The 17,326-nt window shown below is 38.8% G+C and overlaps 1 protein-coding gene across 1 annotated transcript in view; it reads left to right on the plus strand.

Annotated features, from left to right (window-relative positions):
* Positions 1-17,326, plus strand: part of CNTNAP4 (contactin associated protein family member 4) — a 297,285-nt gene that overhangs the window by 192,092 nt on the left and 87,867 nt on the right. The window contains exons 5-8 of the mRNA XM_084627719.1: positions 3,687-3,890; positions 4,062-4,246; positions 6,687-6,830; positions 9,511-9,772. Coding sequence (XP_084483845.1) covers positions 3,687-3,890; positions 4,062-4,246; positions 6,687-6,830; positions 9,511-9,772 — 795 coding nt within the window. The remainder of the gene's footprint in view (positions 1-3,686; positions 3,891-4,061; positions 4,247-6,686; positions 6,831-9,510; positions 9,773-17,326) is intronic.

Consider the following 17,326-nt stretch of genomic DNA (forward strand, 5'->3'; position numbering starts at 1 on the left):
TGGTTTGTCAGTAGATGAAATGTCAGATTGTGAGGATGAAGCTCTGCTGCCAGTGTCAATGTTAGACTTGTCCCCTGGCAGCTCCATGGAACCTAAATATGTCTCTTTGGCAGACTCCTTTTTCCCCTCAACTACTACCTCTCTTGCTCAGTCCATCTGCGGGTGACCAGTAAACGCAGCTACAAACAATTCACATTTCACACAACAGACAGACAGATGTGTTGAAATGTTTCGCTGACTTGGAGGCCATTACAGGGATCCAACTATCCCTTTCCTAAATGGGACCAGATACGTACACTTTTGTTACAATTTCTAATGGGTTTGTGACAATGGCTGTGCTCTATAAAGACAGAATTTTAAAAATGGACACTAGTAAATTCAAGAAATGTTCCTGGTAGACACATTAATTGAGATGGGAGACAATGCTGAACAGCAACGTAACATCATGATCCCCAAACCTCCAGGCCAGAGCCCTGGCACTAATACTGTTAAGTGATTGCAGCAAAGACTTTGTGACGGCCCCCTTTATACTAGGGCTACACAAAATCCCTGGAACAATTAAGTAAGCTGGACAAAGGTCTGTCCACAATTTGTATAGCTAGGATAATACATACACTTGCAAGAACTCTGTGCAAATGTGATGAGAAAACTATAGTTTTAAATGTGGCCCATTATCTATGATTTTACAGTAACCTAATTTTTCCAGCAGTTTTGTTTCATGCAAAGCCTGATTCAAATGGCAAACCTAGCTCTGCCTAACTTCATAAACTGTTCCCATCCTCTCTCCCTAAAAGAAACAGAGGCCTTGTGACTTGATCTTCATTTCCTCCTCTTTAACAGTGACAGTTATCCAACCAGGAACAATACATGTGACTAAAGTGATAACGATTAAGGAATACATGCAGTGAATAGAGTTTGAAATTTGTTTCTATGGAGTGTTCATTGAACAATTTCAAACAATAAACAAATTTGCAAAACTCAAACCTGTTGTTTGCAACTAATACTTTGGCTAGGTTTATCCAAAACTTCTCTACTTTCTGGTTGAGAACCACTGAAAAATTTGATTCTGTGGCATGCAGGGAGCTGCAGCATTCTGTGATTTATGACAGCTCTGCTGTATTTTGGGACTTGTGTATCTTCGGGGGTATAGCTAAATTTTGGACTAAATAATTCTGAAAACATACTTGTGTTTTGACTTTGTGAAAAATGATAATTAGAAGATTTTCAGTCACAAACTGAATCAGCCTTTTCATATACCTTTCTTATAACATTTTTACTTGAAGGGCAGAAGAGGAAACCTACTGAGACTGATATTCAGGTAACAAACTCACCGAAATATGAGTTAATGGCTATAGTAAAGGGCAAAAAAGTAGTAACACTCTTTCTTAATTAGAATCATAAACTTCTACCCTGATGGCCAGTATGCATTTTGTCCTCTCTCTCTCTCTTCCTCTTCCTCCCACTCTCACTCTGGTGGGAATACATTGATGGTAAAAATGGTAGATGCACAAGAATGATTATAATTTCTCTCATCAATAGTTACATTCTTTTCACAAAAAGAAAAGGAGTACTTGTGGCGCCTTAGAGACTAACGAATTTATTTGAGATAAGCTTTCGTGAGTTACAGCTCACTTCATCCAATGAAGTGAGCTGTAGCTCACGAAAGCTTATGCTCAAATAAATTGGTGAGTGTCTAAGGTGCCACAAGTCCTCCTTTTCTTTTTGAGAATACAGACTAACACGGCTGCTACTCTGAAACCATTTTTTTCACAGTCTTCATTCATTCATATTAAAGGGTATTTTTTGCCTGAGTAAGGACTGAGGAAATACTACAGGGTTAAGCTCATTGTGAATAGTGAAGTGATTTTGGAGAGCAGGAATATATTTATTATTCTTCCTCTGTTGCTCAACTTGCTCAACAGCTAATACCAATATATGTGTGTTACCGATTATGAAAGCACACCATTGTCAGTGCCTGTTAAGGATATGTCTAATGAGTGTTTTAACTGCATAGTTATATTTGTGAAAGCTTTAAAAAGAAAAGCCCAGTCTTATTGACACTCCTACGTGTTTATTGCAATCTAATAAACATAAAAGCACATCATTTGTATTTGCCATGTATTTGTGTTTTTACTTTCAACATTTATTCAGTGGAATTACAAAGGACAATAGTCAAATGAACATTCTTTTTAGGCAGAATGTAATGCATATTCATTGTGCACTTGGTAAATGAATTCTTCATAAGAACTAAGTACATTAACAAGATGTGGAGAAAATCAACAGACTACATTCTTAAAACATAGCTGCATTAAATTGACAAGGATTTTTGAGTGGTGAAAACAAATGGCTAACATTAAATACTATAGGTCATTTGAATTGAGTTCATTTTTATGCCACAATGTGGAGCCATTTTTTTTGGTCAAATTAAATAATGTTAGTAAATAGATAATGCGATTCCATTGACTTGGAAGAAGTCAGTGAGTCAGTCAGTTGAAAAGTAACTTAATATTTTATTGGGTGCCCTTTACATCTTCATTTATTTCACAAATGTATCTTTCAAGGACAATTACCTTTTTCTTCTTTACTTATGAGGTGTGACTATTCTAAGAGCTTTTCTTGGTGGTATCGGTTCCTTCGTGTCTTTCTTGTTCAACATGCAACTGATTTTGACAGATATTCTTTTATATCTTATTGGTCTAAAATCACTTTTTTTTTCAGATGAAGTGAATGTATGTGACCTTGAAAGAGACTAGATAAAACATTGTCACAAGACAGAAAGTAGACTTCATTGGGGCAACTGTCACACAGCTGCAATAGTGCATCCGATGAAGTGGGCTGTAGCTCACGAAAGCTTATGCTCAAATAAATTTGTTAGTCTCTAAGGTGCCACAAACCCTCCTTTTCTTTTTGCACCTATTATAATAAGTCATTGAGACTATAAATGGAAAACAAAATAACTGAAAAAAACATAAAAACATGAATCTCCCTACTGTCACTGTGTTCTGCATCTGGTGTAGAAAAAGAGCATTTCTTTTGATGTCAATGGAATTACATTAGGTGAGAAGAGAACAAGGGCAGACTAACTACATCAGAATTAATGAGTTTTCTTTCCTAATATCAACTTTATTCATTTTCCAGAATAAAATGAACTAATATTAATTTAAATGAATATAAAACCAGATTGCTCTTAATAGTGTCTTAAAGCTGTTGTCCACCTTGGGGTAGCTTGAAAGTCTTGTCCCTCACTCAGTAAGATGTAATAAGCTTGATGCTCCTCTCACACTGGTATACAGCAGGAGCAATTACATTGAACTTAATAGAATTACACTGGTGTCAGAATACTATGAGATCAGAATTAGGCCCAAAACTTCCAGGTCACAAGGCTGCAGTGCTACCTTTTTGCAAGCATCAGAGTATACTTTAAGTAACAGAAGTGTTTAGAGGCTATGCCCCCTCTGAGCCACTCACTCTGGGGAGTCTAGTGTCAGCAATGGTGCGAGTCTGGAGAAGTCCTGGCACTTCGGAGAACAAGGAGTCCCATTTTAACGGGGTCCTGAGTTGGTATGTAGTGGGATGGGGAGGGGAAGGCTTCCTTCACACTTCATCCGTGCACGATGAAGCAAACTAAAACCCGTGTTGGCTAAACATACGATTACAAGTTATCTTTCATTTCTTTTTATTGCTAGGGTCTGAGGTGGCTGATTTTGATGGGAAAAGTTGCCTGCTCTACAGATTCAATGAAAAATCCATGAGTGCCCTGAAAGATGTGATTTCGCTGAAGTTTAAAACAATGCAAAGGGATGGGATTCTACTGCACAGAGGAGGACAGAATGGAGATCACATCACATTGCAATTAGTAAAAGGAAAACTTTCTTTATTCATTAATTTAGGTAATGGCTATCGGGTGTACAGTCTTGCAGCACCCATTCGATGTTGTGTCACAAGTTCCTGTTTATTAAGCTTATTTTAACCTATTGCATTCCATAAACTAGTAGCCTGTTTAAATATCCATATTGTTTTAGGAAATTAATCTCACAGTTGGTTCTTTTTCTCATCTCAAGGTGATGCTAAAATTCATTCTGCTAATGGCCAAATTAATATTACCCTGGGCAGCCTTTTGGATGATCAGCACTGGCATTCAGTCCTCATTGAACACTTTAACAATCAAGTAAACTTTACGGTGGATAAACACAGTCATCATTTTCATGCAAAGGGGGAATTCAGTTATTTGGACCTTGATTATGAGGTGTGAAAATTACCTTTCATTTATTACATTTATTACTTTTGTTATGTAAATGCAATTAAATAAGTGAAGGGAACAGAACTGTTTAGGGATTTTGTAGTAATTCAAACTTTCGGTGAAGTTTATATTTGGAAGGAATGGATCAGAGAAATGTCTTCTTACCATACTTCTGCAAAACCTTACAGGCCACTGCTGTGTCTCTAGCACCCAGACACCCAGTTCTCAATGGGATTCAAACCCCAAATAAATCTGTTTTACTCTGTATAAAGTTTATACCGGGTAAACTCATAAATTGTTCACACTCTATAACACTGATAGAGAGATATGCACAGCTGTTTGCTCCCCCAGGAATTAATTACTTGCTCTGGGTTAATTAATAAACAAAAAGTGATTTTATTAAATATAAAAAATAGGATTTAAGTGGTTCCAAGTAATAACAGACAGAACAAAGTAAACTACCAAGCAAAATAAAACAAAAACATGCAAGTCTAAGCCTAATATAGTAGGAAACTAAATGCGGGTAAATCTCACCCTCAGAGATGTTCCAATGAGCTTCTTTCACAAACTAGACTCCTTCCTAGTCTGAGTCTAGCAATCACTCAAACCCCTGTAGTTACCATCCTTTGTTCCAGTTTCTTTCAGGAATCTCTTTGGGGTGGAGAGGCTATCTTTTGAGCCAGCTGAAGACAAAATGGAGGGGTTTTCAGGGCCTTTTATATTCTCTCTCTTGTGGGTGGAAACCCCTTTGTTCTCCTGTGCAAAATCACAGCAACAAAATGGAGTCTGTAGCCATCTGGGTAAATCACATGTCTATGGATGATTCAGCATTTTGCAGGCCAATGCCATTGTTTACATGTTAGTTTGAACATTCCCAGGAAAGCTCAGATGTGGATTGGCATCTCCCAAAGTCTATTGTCATTTAAGTGTTTCTTGATTGGGCACTTACTGAGAATAGTCCTTTCTCGAGAAGCTAACCAAATGCTTCACTTAGGCTATTTAGAATCAAACTAATATATAGCCAATATTCATAACTTCAAATACAAAAATGATACACATATACAGACAGCATAATCATAACCAGCAAACTACAACCTTTCCATAGACGCCCACTTGGCCTCCTCTGTAGAAGAACTGGTGCAACAATAGGATCCTAGTCGCAACAATGATATATACGGTCACAGTTTGTGTCAATAACAGCACAACTGTGTCAACAGATCATCTTTATGCTTCTATATTCATTATTATTTTTATGGTGGTTTCTAGTAACATCCAAAATCCTGTACAAACATATGAGGAGGTATGGTCCCCCATCCCAAAGATCACACTACAAGGTGTGGTCAAAGAAAATCCACCTGACAAGGTCCATCTCTGAAATGTTTAGTTTTAAAGTTCCATTTACGACAAATCGAGAAATTGTACAGTGAACAAGCATCTGAGTCTCACATCTTCCACACATCTTTCTCATTTCTGCAAATTACAGGTTTCTGTAAAGGAGTGTGTATAATGTACTGCAGAGATTTCCAAACTCTGGTCCCTGGAGCAGTTGCTGATGGTTTGTGGAGTGCTGGCTGGTCATATAATGCTGACTCCCCTCCTATTTTCAGCTGAAAGAAACAAAACAGATGAATGGGAGATAAAGGGCTTTGATCCTGTTAAGTGCTGAACACTCTTGCCTAAATCCAGCAAGCTGCTTAAGCACATACTTAAATTTAAACGCTGAGTATCCTATTACTTCAACTGGACCATTCAGATGCTTAAAGCTAAGCCTATGCATGCTGAAGTTCGTTGAATCAAAGCCAGAGTGGTCAGCACCGTGTAGGATCTAGCCCAAAATGAAGAGTTGTAGCAGACAGTATGATTAAATCTTTCCTCAAAGGATAAAATACTTTTTTTCATGAAGATGGCTAAAAATGCATAAACATGTTTCTAATATTACTTTTCCATGTAAATGATTGCTGTAGTTGTTACAAGGATGTTATAAAAGATCAAAAATGGAAGGATAAACTGGTCCAAGAAATAATCTCTGTATGAAAATATAATTCACACGATGAAAAAGTTTGAGAACTCCTGCTGTATGCTATATATGGCATTTACTTCAAACATTTAAAGGTTTTCTGAGTTATGAAAGTAAGATACATTTTCTTGGCCTGGGTTTTTTTTTTTTTTTCCCTAAAACTCCTGAAGAGCCTCTTCAGGAAAATACAGGTTCTAAGGTTAAATTATTTTTAATGCATATATATTTTTATATGGTCTACATTTTGTAAAGCTATATTTTAAGCTAATAGATTTGATGACAGCAAAGAGCTAAAAAAATAGATTGATTCACAATTGGTCAATTTCTGTCTGCGGCTGCTATACTGTTGTTAAAATTTATCATCAGCTTTGCAAGCAGATTTTCAGAAAATTACTTAATAGTATTATTGATTTCTCTTCTCTTTCTAAGCTCAGCTTTGGAGGGATCCCAGTGCCTGGAAAATCAGGGACCTTACCACTCAAGAACTTTCATGGGTGTTTTGAAAACCTTTATTACAATGGAGTAAACGTTATTGATCTGGCAAAGAGGCATAAACCTCAGATCTACATTATGGTAAGCGATTCCTACTGGGAAAAAAAGTCACAGTCAAGTGTCCTATAATAATAACCCAAAGCTTCGCAACCTTTGATACATAGAACATCAAGTCACAGTCTACATCAAGAAATGTGGGCTACAATATGGCTGCTTCCATGTGAATTTTAGTAGCTTGAGGGTTTCTATCCTCAGTTCTTTTTTCCTAGAGGCAGACAGAATTTGGGTACTTGTGCTCTGGGAGTGCTGAGGCCAGACACTGCTGCTTCTATCACATAGAACTGTAGAGAGGCTTATCTGAGTACAGCAGTGTTGCGCCCATGTCCTCACTAGCTGTGCCTCCTAGCAAATGCCAGAAGGTGCTTTAAAAAAAAAAAAAAGGCAAATAGCAAATGCACTATTCCTCACCAGCACGCAGGAGCATTTTGTCTCACATAGGCTACTTCTGCAGCACTTAGGCATTTGTGTGCTTTTCCTCATCTTATACTGCCTTGTATATGAAGAGATATAATTTAGCCTGGTATGTTTTAATCGATTTGCCATGGTGCAACCAAGAGCTGTGACTGAACAAACCCAACCGGTTAGGGGTTTGGTTTCAACAACTTATCTGACCTATCCAAGCCTCTAGCATCCAGAAATTTGGACTGCAAAACTCACTACTGCACACTTCCTTGCAAGGGTTGCTATAATTACGGCTGCTTCTCAGGGCAATATCACACAAGCATTATTTTTTTTGAGGTTTTTGGAATTTCCACTTCCAATGTTAGAAGCAAAGAATTGAAAAAGAAAATAACTATAATAAATAAATGACATTTCCAACCTCAAAATGTTTTTCTTTGAGTTGGGGGCCAAAATATGGCTAAACAGTCAGGCCAGTTCATCTATCTCTCCCATAAATTGGAATATTTGAGCCCTTCCCTGCTTTAATTTGTTTTACTTGTTGCATGAACCTGTTCTGAAAACATTCCAGAAATTCAATAAAAATGATAAAAAAAAGAAATAAGTAGGTAATATCCTTTCTGATCATCTCTTCTTGGGAACTTGTTTAGTAAGAAGTAGTTACAGAATAATTGAACAAGAGATCAGAAATTGCATCAGCTTAATCTCAAATAATATAAACTGCTGTATTACTCTGGTTGAAAAATATTTAGGAAGTGTCTTCGGGTTGTAAAACTGCCAGAAAATCTGTGCTACCACAGAATTCCTGTTAAATAGGCAGTGTGCTAGTTTGATATGGTATTAGGCAGCTGTCCAAATGATGTGAAAGGAGACTCTGCAGATGGTAAAGCTTTTAGCTTTTAACAAGTTTTATTAGTCTGATGATTGCTTTTTCACTGTGGGGCAACTGAGTTTACTATTCATCTTTCTGTGGTTGCATTCATAAACAGAGAGCTTCCTCCCGCAACCCCACTGACAATAAAAAACAGAACAGAGAAACGTATGGTATGTCTACACAGCAAAAAAAAAATCCACAGTTGGCCCATCCCAGCTGACTTGGGCTGTGGCTGTGGGGCTGTTTCATTGCTGTGTAGACTTCCAACTCAGGCTGGAGCCCAAGCTCTGGGACCCTCTCACCTTGCAGGGTCCAGATATCTACACAGCAATGAAACATGCAGCAGCCCAAGCCCTCTGAGCCCAAGTCGGCTTGCACAGACCAGCTATGGGCATCTAGTTGCTGTCTAGACATAATGTATTGTTGTCAAAGCCAGAAGCAAGTGTGTGTTCCAGTTTCACTCTGGATTCTTCATAAGAAAACATATTTTACTGATTTGGGGATGTATATTTTCTTAAAGAGATGTTACAGCCCTCCACTGGTAGAGCATAGTTTTACTGCACAGATGTTGGCATAAATAGTCTTCTTCTCTTCTGGTCACCTGTGGTGGGGGGATGGGTCAGTGTGGGGACGCTGGTATGGAGCTGTCTCCATTAGCAGGTAACTCTTTGGCTCTCTAGTCACCTTCTCCAACAAGCTAGACAAAGAGCCCCACTGCTTAATGTGCAATGAAGTCATCTGCTTTACTAAAATTGTGCTTCTTATTTGGGTGAATTACAATTACATCTGCATTTCCCCACCCGCCAGAGTGAGTTCAGTGCAGAAACCAAATCAGATTGAATTGGAAAGATTGTTTTTCAGTCCAATAAACTGACTTTCTCAAGAACTAAATATGGAACACTATATAGCACTAACCAGCCCCTCTGCAACACCTCTTCGTCCCTGTAAGCATTTAATCTCCTTTAAACCTCATAGCAGGCTCTTGCTACCACTGGAATTTTATCTGGCATCTGGAAGTCCTACTAAGCTCTTGAAGCTCCTAGATTCTGAGTCCAAAATAAAACAGAAACAGAATACTTCTGTGTACTCCCTGGGATTTCATTCTGTCATGTGTATAACCCAGCATCTTACCTTATTTGCTACAGGTCTCTATCTACCCTATGATTGCCTAGGAGGGAATTGGCTTCTATGCTCTGATGAAAACCTAGTGAATGTTTCTTTTGATGTCTGATATTCTTATTTATTCATAGTCCTACCTGAATTTTGGACTAAAACATCCAAAATGAATATGAACATTAGCCTTTGTTCATTGTCATGATGAACCATAGGTGGTGTGGTGTCCACACATAACTTCATGCAACTACATGTGGAATGAACTGTTTTTCTCAGAACATTCCCTAATGCTGCATTTATTTTATTTATTTTCAGGGCAACATATCCTTCTCTTGTTCAGAGCCACAGATGGTTCCTGTCACTTTTCTGAGCTCCAGTAGCTATCTAGCATTGCCTGGCACATCAGGACAAGATGAAGTGTCCATCAGTTTCCAATTTCGCACTTGGAACAAGGAGGGACTTCTGTTGTCCAGTAAACTACACCAGACTTCAGGTGGTCTCCTCCTTTATCTGAGTGATGGGAAAGTTAAAATGAGCATCTATAAACCAGGAAAAGCACAGAGTGACATCACTGCAGGTAACAGAAAATGGATTTCTATGCAGAAATGTGTCATGTCAGCTAATATATTTGGATCAATGATCCATTCCAAGGGTCCGGTCCGGGAACTCTTGTTCATGTGAGTAATCCTTGTTCATGTGAATATTATACCTGAAGATTTCCAAAGCAGTCTTTTTTTCCCTTTTGTGACATACATTCAAATGTGTACATTTCAAACTACTGACAAATATCCCAGGAAACAAACTACTTGCATGCCTATGCATTGCAGAATAGGCTTTAAAGGTGCAAGTACTTATACGAGTCCCTTAATTGTAGAATTTGAGCATCTTATCTTATTTTCCATCTGGGAAAGTGAAATCAGTTACTGTCCTATTAGACTATTAAGAAGCTAATATTTGGCAATGTTCTCACTGGAGATTATGTGATTCCTTTTTATACAAAAATATTTGTATTACAGTAATGCCTAGAGGCCCCACTTAAAGTTGTTAGGTACTGGGTGGACACGTAGTAGGAGTCAGTTCCTGCCCAGAGGAGCTTACAGTTTAAATAGATAAGACAGACAAAGGAGAGGGCAATCAGTGAAACAGAGATTTTCCCAAAGACCCCCCACTAGGTCAGCAACAGAGTTGAGCATGGAACCGAGGTCTCCTGAATTTTAGCTCTGGGCCCTGTCCACGAGAACACTCCATTTCTCTCTGTCTGTGATGTGATCCCTCTTCTCCATTATCTATGCCAGATGATAAAGAATGCTAATTCCTGGGGGTCGGGGAGAGGAAATATTAAATATAACTCTATAGCTCATTCTCTCCACATGTCTATAATGATGAAAATAGGATTTTTTAAACAATTGATTATTTTAATTCAGGAAAAGATTGCATGCTAGTAATGGTCATAAGCATAGTTGAAATTTGCATAAAGATGGCAATCCAGCTCTTATTGAAAATAAATGGGGGGTTAGCTATTGATTTCAGTGGGAGCAGGATCAGTCCCGTGGGTGTTTTAAACTAAAATAAATGATGTACAGAGATCACCATTTTAATTACTAACATGTTTCCCCAGGCTCACCATCAGAAAATGTTAATTCCACAGTAAAAGTGGCAATGATGTGTAGTTTACTGTGATATATTAGACTTCTTCAGAAGCTGTTTCAATCACAGCTCAATTATATGATATATGTTAATGAAATGGCTTCAATGCAATGTCACTTTAACAGGTCTGCTAAAGGTAGTATGACTTTTAACTAGACTACCGACATGCATGTATGACAAATTAGTAAACTATAAAGTGGCAATAAAAATACATAACATATTCCCAATTGATTGAAAATCCTCACAATAAATCTTGAAATGCTATATTAAAAAGTGATTTATCTTTATTATGTGATGAATACAACAAGCCCTCCATCTGGTCTGAGATATGGAATAACATTTGTCTATGCAAATGCAGAAAACTAATGCATTTCTTAAACAAACAAATAAACAAACCCACAACTCCTATTCTCTCCTAAAGCAGGAAGTTATCTAACAAAACCATACAGTGAACTTCTTCTTGAGCTTTTGAAGTGTTTGTTGTTGCTACAGTCACTGAAGCAAATCAAGTCTGCATTTGGAGATTGAGTAATTAAATTATGGATGGTTGGACAGGTTTGTTCCCCTACAGGCAAAGACTTATGACCTGGCTTTCACACATACAAAATTTGATAATTAAATCAGAGCATATTAGTTTGAGCACAGTTCTCAGAATTCATTACCATGAGTTTTTAAAAGATTTTTTGAGCCTTATAAAAAGGAGAATGGTGTATTAAATTCATGAGTGATTAAGTTATAATAAGCAAAATCCTTCTGTTACAGATGGGTTGTTTAATATCTTTTTTCCTTTGTAGCCCCTTTTACAAGTTGGTCATCAAATGTTCAGAAAGCAGTAGAACACAGTTTAAAGAAAAAAGGAAGAAATGAAACAAAGTTAATTTGTGTTCAATGATGAGTCCAAATTGAGTTACAATGTGGATGAATGTCTGAGATATTACTACCCAGTTTATTAATGTGCACTGCCTTTTTAAAAATGTAATTTTTAATTAAATGATTTTTAAAACCATTACATTCAGATGCTGTACTTCAGGTTAATCTACAAATTATTATCTTCTAGACCTGCTTAAAGTCTTTCATTACTTACTATAAGCCATGCACGCTGCCGTGTGTGTGTGTGTGTAGAGAGTTATCTTCCTTCTGTCATGGGTGACCTCACACAGAACTCTGGGTGATATTTTGTAGGAAGTGTAATTGTAGATACTCAGATACTACCATGTTGGTGGCCTACCTATCTATACGGATATATGGATTTTTTTTAAAGGGCTTCGTTCCCTACACTGGTGTAATAAGTAGTGTGATTAAAATAATCATTTTCCTCCTGCTGTGTGTGTGTGTGTGGGAGTGTTGTCTTTTTGTTTGTTTGTTTTTTGTTAAATGTTTCGTATCAAAACTCCACAGATATATTTTAGCAAAAAAAAATCATACAATTTCCACCAGAAAAATCTACACTGGTGGCCCTTTGGCCTCTGCTGCAGACATTCAGCACCACACTACCCCTCCTACACAAATACATTAATTCGGTTCGTTAATCAGGTTAGTTCCATATCTGCAATGGAGGACTTTCTCTAGACTGTTTCATTCTACCTCTCCCACTGGCATTCTGTAGCATCCAGGTCTAACCAAGATACTTTATGGAGGTCCTTACTCCAGGGTGTGCCAAATGGGTGTCCAACTCCAATAGCAGCCTTCTGAATGGTATTCTGTCCAAAGTGGAGATGAGCTATATCTCCAAACAACTTTGGGTATCTCTATGCATGCCCAATAAATTACAGTAAACAAGCCAAACATGAGTAGATGGTGTTGCGAAAGTTCTATTACCCATTTCCCATTAACCAAATTAGTTCCTCTACTTTAGTCATTCATGCAGGCTGCCTCTTTGTGACAGAACATTCTGTAATCTGCACATTGTTCAAATACTTGTGATTTTCATTTATAATATTTTGAAAATGGAATCCTATTAGAGCAGAAAGTTTATTGAGGCTGCATGCCACACCAAGGGTTAGAGGCTGATGTAGTTTGTTAGACTGTAAATCTGTTTCAGTCAGAACGAAGACATGGAACTCAAAACCAGCCCAGCATGGCACAAGGCAGTGGCAAAAGGAAAACTCAACATGTTGTTGGGTATATGACATGTTGAGGAACTTGAGCTACCTCGAGGGGTTGTGTCTGTTATGTTTTCTTCGTTTGTGATACCTTACGCCTACAAGGCCTTATGCAGTTCTTTGATGAATGGAAAAATGGCTTATATGCAGACATTATTTTGTTTTCAAAATTTGTGTTTGGTCATTATAAAAATGTGGTGTGATGAACACAAGTTTTATAGAATATGTGCTGTTTATGTTCTGTTCTGTCACTTGAAGGGCAGCCCTACAATAGGTAATATAAGGGAACTTATTAAATTCCTGGGAAATGGGAAACATTCTTTCTTAGATTTAACTTTATGTCCTTTGACATCTTCATTTGAATGATCCAATGTTTTGGCATATTTAGCTCTTCTTTGATAGAAACGCTCTGCATTATTTGTTCAGTTGTTTTCAGGAGCAATTTAACAGACTTACGTTTAGAACTGTTTTATCTAGTTGTGGTTTTTTGGTGTTTTTTTTATTTGAAGTTTATAAAACACATCGATACATGTGATTGGTTCTATCTGTCCAATAGTACTAAGAATATCATGGAAGAGATGGAAAATAACATCTGATAGGTATAAATCCGTGGTGGGTAGCACGTCCCTGCGGCCTGCTGCTTCCCACAACTCCCATTGGCCGGGAATGGCAAACTGCGGCCACTGGGAGCTGTGGGGGGCCATGCCTGCAGATGGTCAATGTTCGCAAAGTGTCTCGCAGCCCGCAGTCAGCTTACCCTGATAGGCCACAGGTTGCCCACCACTGGTCTAAATAGTCAATATAAATCCAACCCCATGATGTTGCATAACAACTGTCTGCATAAGAGTAATATTTTTCTAGTGCCTCGTCCAGTCCAGTTTCAAATATTAAAGTTGCCAGTAGCCCAGGCACTCCTGCACTCCCTTTATTCTGGGACAACCCTATACTAAGTCAACCCCCTGAAGGCTGCTGTAAATTACACTAGCTACCAATGGCCACAAGGGTTGTTTTTTGTTTTGTTTGATTTTTTGTCAGCTGGAAATCATTAGGGTGTAGGGAAGCTCAAGCCATGCCTTCTACTCTGGCAACAGAAGAACAGTGGTTGCTGTGACAGTTCTGTATTACCAAAGGATCCCACTATAGTGGGATGATCTTTCTATGGTTGGCTACAATTATTTTAGTGCTGCTTTGTATCTATCATGGTGGCAACACAAGGGAGAATCTGGGCTAAGGCATCTAATATTTCCCTTGAGAAAAATAGCACATTCTGTAAATATCATTAGTAGGAAGTTTTCCTGAAGAAGATGATTCAGAAATCAGTTTATCCTGCAAGATAATGTTATTTATGCTTGTGACCAGGCACTGAGGCCTACTGCTGGAGCCTTGTGATTCTTACCACGCCCAGTCCCAGAAAGGAGCTGTGGAGGTGAGTCCTCCAAGTGGCCTCAAGAGGCTGCATGGGAAGCAGCCAATTAAAGAGAAGCTGCAAGGGACAGCCAATCAGGGCCCAGCAGGCTCACATAAACGGAGCTGCAGGGCCAGAGTCAGTCAGTTGCTGTTGGGAGCTTAAGGGCTGAGGCTGGTGTTCCCAGCTAGCTGAGGACCACTGGCAGGGACTGGGGAACCAAGAAGGACTTATTGGCTCACTGCTGGGCGTGAGCACAAGATGTCAGCCCTACAGTAAGGGTGAAGCACTTGTGAAGGTGCTAGGGCCACAGGGAAGCGGCTCAGGGATCTGTAGCAGCATAGTGAAGAGGTAAAGGGGACACAGCAACACATGGATGCCCTTCATAGGGTCCATTGCCTGGGATCTGGAGTAGTAGGTGGGCCTGGATCCCACCCACCAGCTACAGATGGAGTGACCTTAATCCCAGAGTTGAACTAACCTCAGAAAGGAGATTAAAGACTCCAAAGATGGTCAGGGATTAGACTATATTGGACTTTGATACACCCCCCAGAAGGGGAACTGAACTATATAGTGGCCCAGCTGGAGAGCTGGGACTAGAAGGGCCCAGAGAGGGCAAAACCATTGCCTCCAGGAAGGAAGCCCTGGGGTACAGCTTGATACCAGGGTCAGGATTGTGTAAAGACAGTATTGAGGACACCAGAAGGGCCCTCTTGGGCCTGGGCTACACTGTGGGGGGGTTCGAACTAAGATATGCAACTTCTGCGACACTATTCATGTAGCTGAAGTCGAAGTATCTTAGTTCAAGTTACCTGGCCATCCTCATGGCAGCGAGTACACTGCGGCGGCTCCCCCATTGACTCCGCTTACTCCTCCTGCTGAGGTGGAGTACAGGCATCAATTCGGGGATTGATTTATCGTGTCTAGACGAGATGCAATATATCGATCCCCGATAGATCGATCACTACCCACCAAGCTGGCGGGTAGTGAAGACATACCCTTGGATTCATACCCTGGAAGGGGTGTGTTTGTTTATGTCTCACATAGCCTGAGTCACCAAAACCCTTGAGAAATCTCTGATGAGTCACCATAGACTGAGACAGGTGCAGACGCACACCTGGTTACGGGGTGCTCATGAAACGTGGGTGCCACCATGTTATAGTTCTTCTAACTACTGCTAGAGCCACCAAATCTGCCACTTACATATTTTGTTTCCCTTTTCTTGGGAAGTAAGAAGGATCACACTTTAGATCTTCAGATATCCTCTTTCCATTGAACATCACTGCTCCAAAGAATCACTGTCAGCATTTTGGCAGAACAGCAGTAAAGAACCCCTGTTGCTCTCTGGCACTGAGTTTTGGAAAGGATTCCTCTTCAAGAAGGCATCAGGGCAGGACAAGACAATCTATAGGCCACAGTTTTCCTGAGATTCCGCCTAAGGAGGGAGTATAGCAGAATTATAATTTGAATAGAGAATACATTTCTCCTTTTAGAGTCCACAACAAATGTGCTTGTTGAAATGGAAAAACAAATAGGGAAAGATAAAAGATACATAAGTCAAATGTAAAGAAACAACATGTTAGTGTCCAATGTGTTAGAGATCTTCTTCACACACAGTTTATCCATGTGGATATACACCCCTTGTCATTCTGCCAAGGTCTATGAAACTGAGATTTATATCCTCAGTGTGTGCTGCTGTGCAAGTTAAAACTCTCTTATGTGCTTGTTTTATAATACTTTAAATAATCCTGTCTGATGGGTATCTTGGCCATCTGAACCTTTTCTTCCTTTTTGTTATGTTTTTCTTTCTCTGTTTTTAACATAAATGCATGGTTCTAATTGCTTGCAATTTTCCCAGAATACACACCAAATTCTACATTCCATAGAAATAAATGACATTTCAATAGGAAAACCAGTTACTCAAATAACACACAAATCTAATCTCTCTGCAGATTATACAAGTGAAGAAAAGAGCCCTAAATATTTCAGGGGCTACATCATTTGGTCCTGATTCAAGAGAGGATCCTTATTCCAAACTGCACTTAAGCATGTGCTTAAAGTTAATATGCTTAAGAGCTTTTCTGGATAGAGGCTTTAGTTTGTTACCTGATATATTCACCTATGCAACTCTAGTTAATATCAACTAGTATGATATGCCTAAACTCCTGGTGAACAACCTCAAGATGTCATCCCCAAAGTCCCTATAAAATGGACAACCAAACAAAAATAAATATTCTAACATTGACATGATAGTTGCATTAGTTGTTCCAGCATTTACAACATTTTGATATTGTTGTGGGTTTCAAGGTAATGGCTACATTTGATTTTCAAAGATTAAATACTGTCCTGGCAATAGCTGCTGTAATGTTGTGTGCTATCTGTAAAGTACTGTATCAGACACCATGATTTTGTCTTAACTAACCTTCTTAGGCTGAGAGGGGGCATTTTCTATTGGTGGAGTGTTTATGGAGAATTCATTCCATTATGCATGCCAGGTTTTTCTGTTAGAGTATTAAGTATAGCAGCTGGGTCATGGGAGTTCATTCCAGGTTTGGGGGTTTTACTACAGAGTTCATTTAGTCATGGTTAGAGAAGCTGCTCGCTGTGTTCTGTGAGCTGCAAGGTCTGTGGAATCTTAATTATGAAATTATATCTGTGTGCTTCTTTCCAGAAGACCCTACTCAGTTAGGACACAAAATAGGCATTAACATTAAAGAGATGTAATATTGATAATTAGGAACATCACTTGCCATCCACTGAAAGTATTTTAACTACCAAAAGTAAGGAAAAGGAATGGAAGAAGGTTCTATGTTTTCACATAACATAATGATAGCCCCTCTTTCTTTTTTTCTTTCTTTGTATAGCTGAGTAACTGTAGTTTATTAAATGCTTATCATATGCTTTCCATTTAAAACCTATGAAGATCAACTAGTTTAACAAATAGTACTTGTAGGTGTTTCAGCTTACTCTTGTTTTT

This window comes from Lepidochelys olivacea (genome assembly GCF_965140295.1).
Source record: "Lepidochelys olivacea isolate rLepOli2 genome assembly, chromosome: 5".
Classification (NCBI taxonomy): Eukaryota; Metazoa; Chordata; order Testudines; family Cheloniidae; genus Lepidochelys; species Lepidochelys olivacea.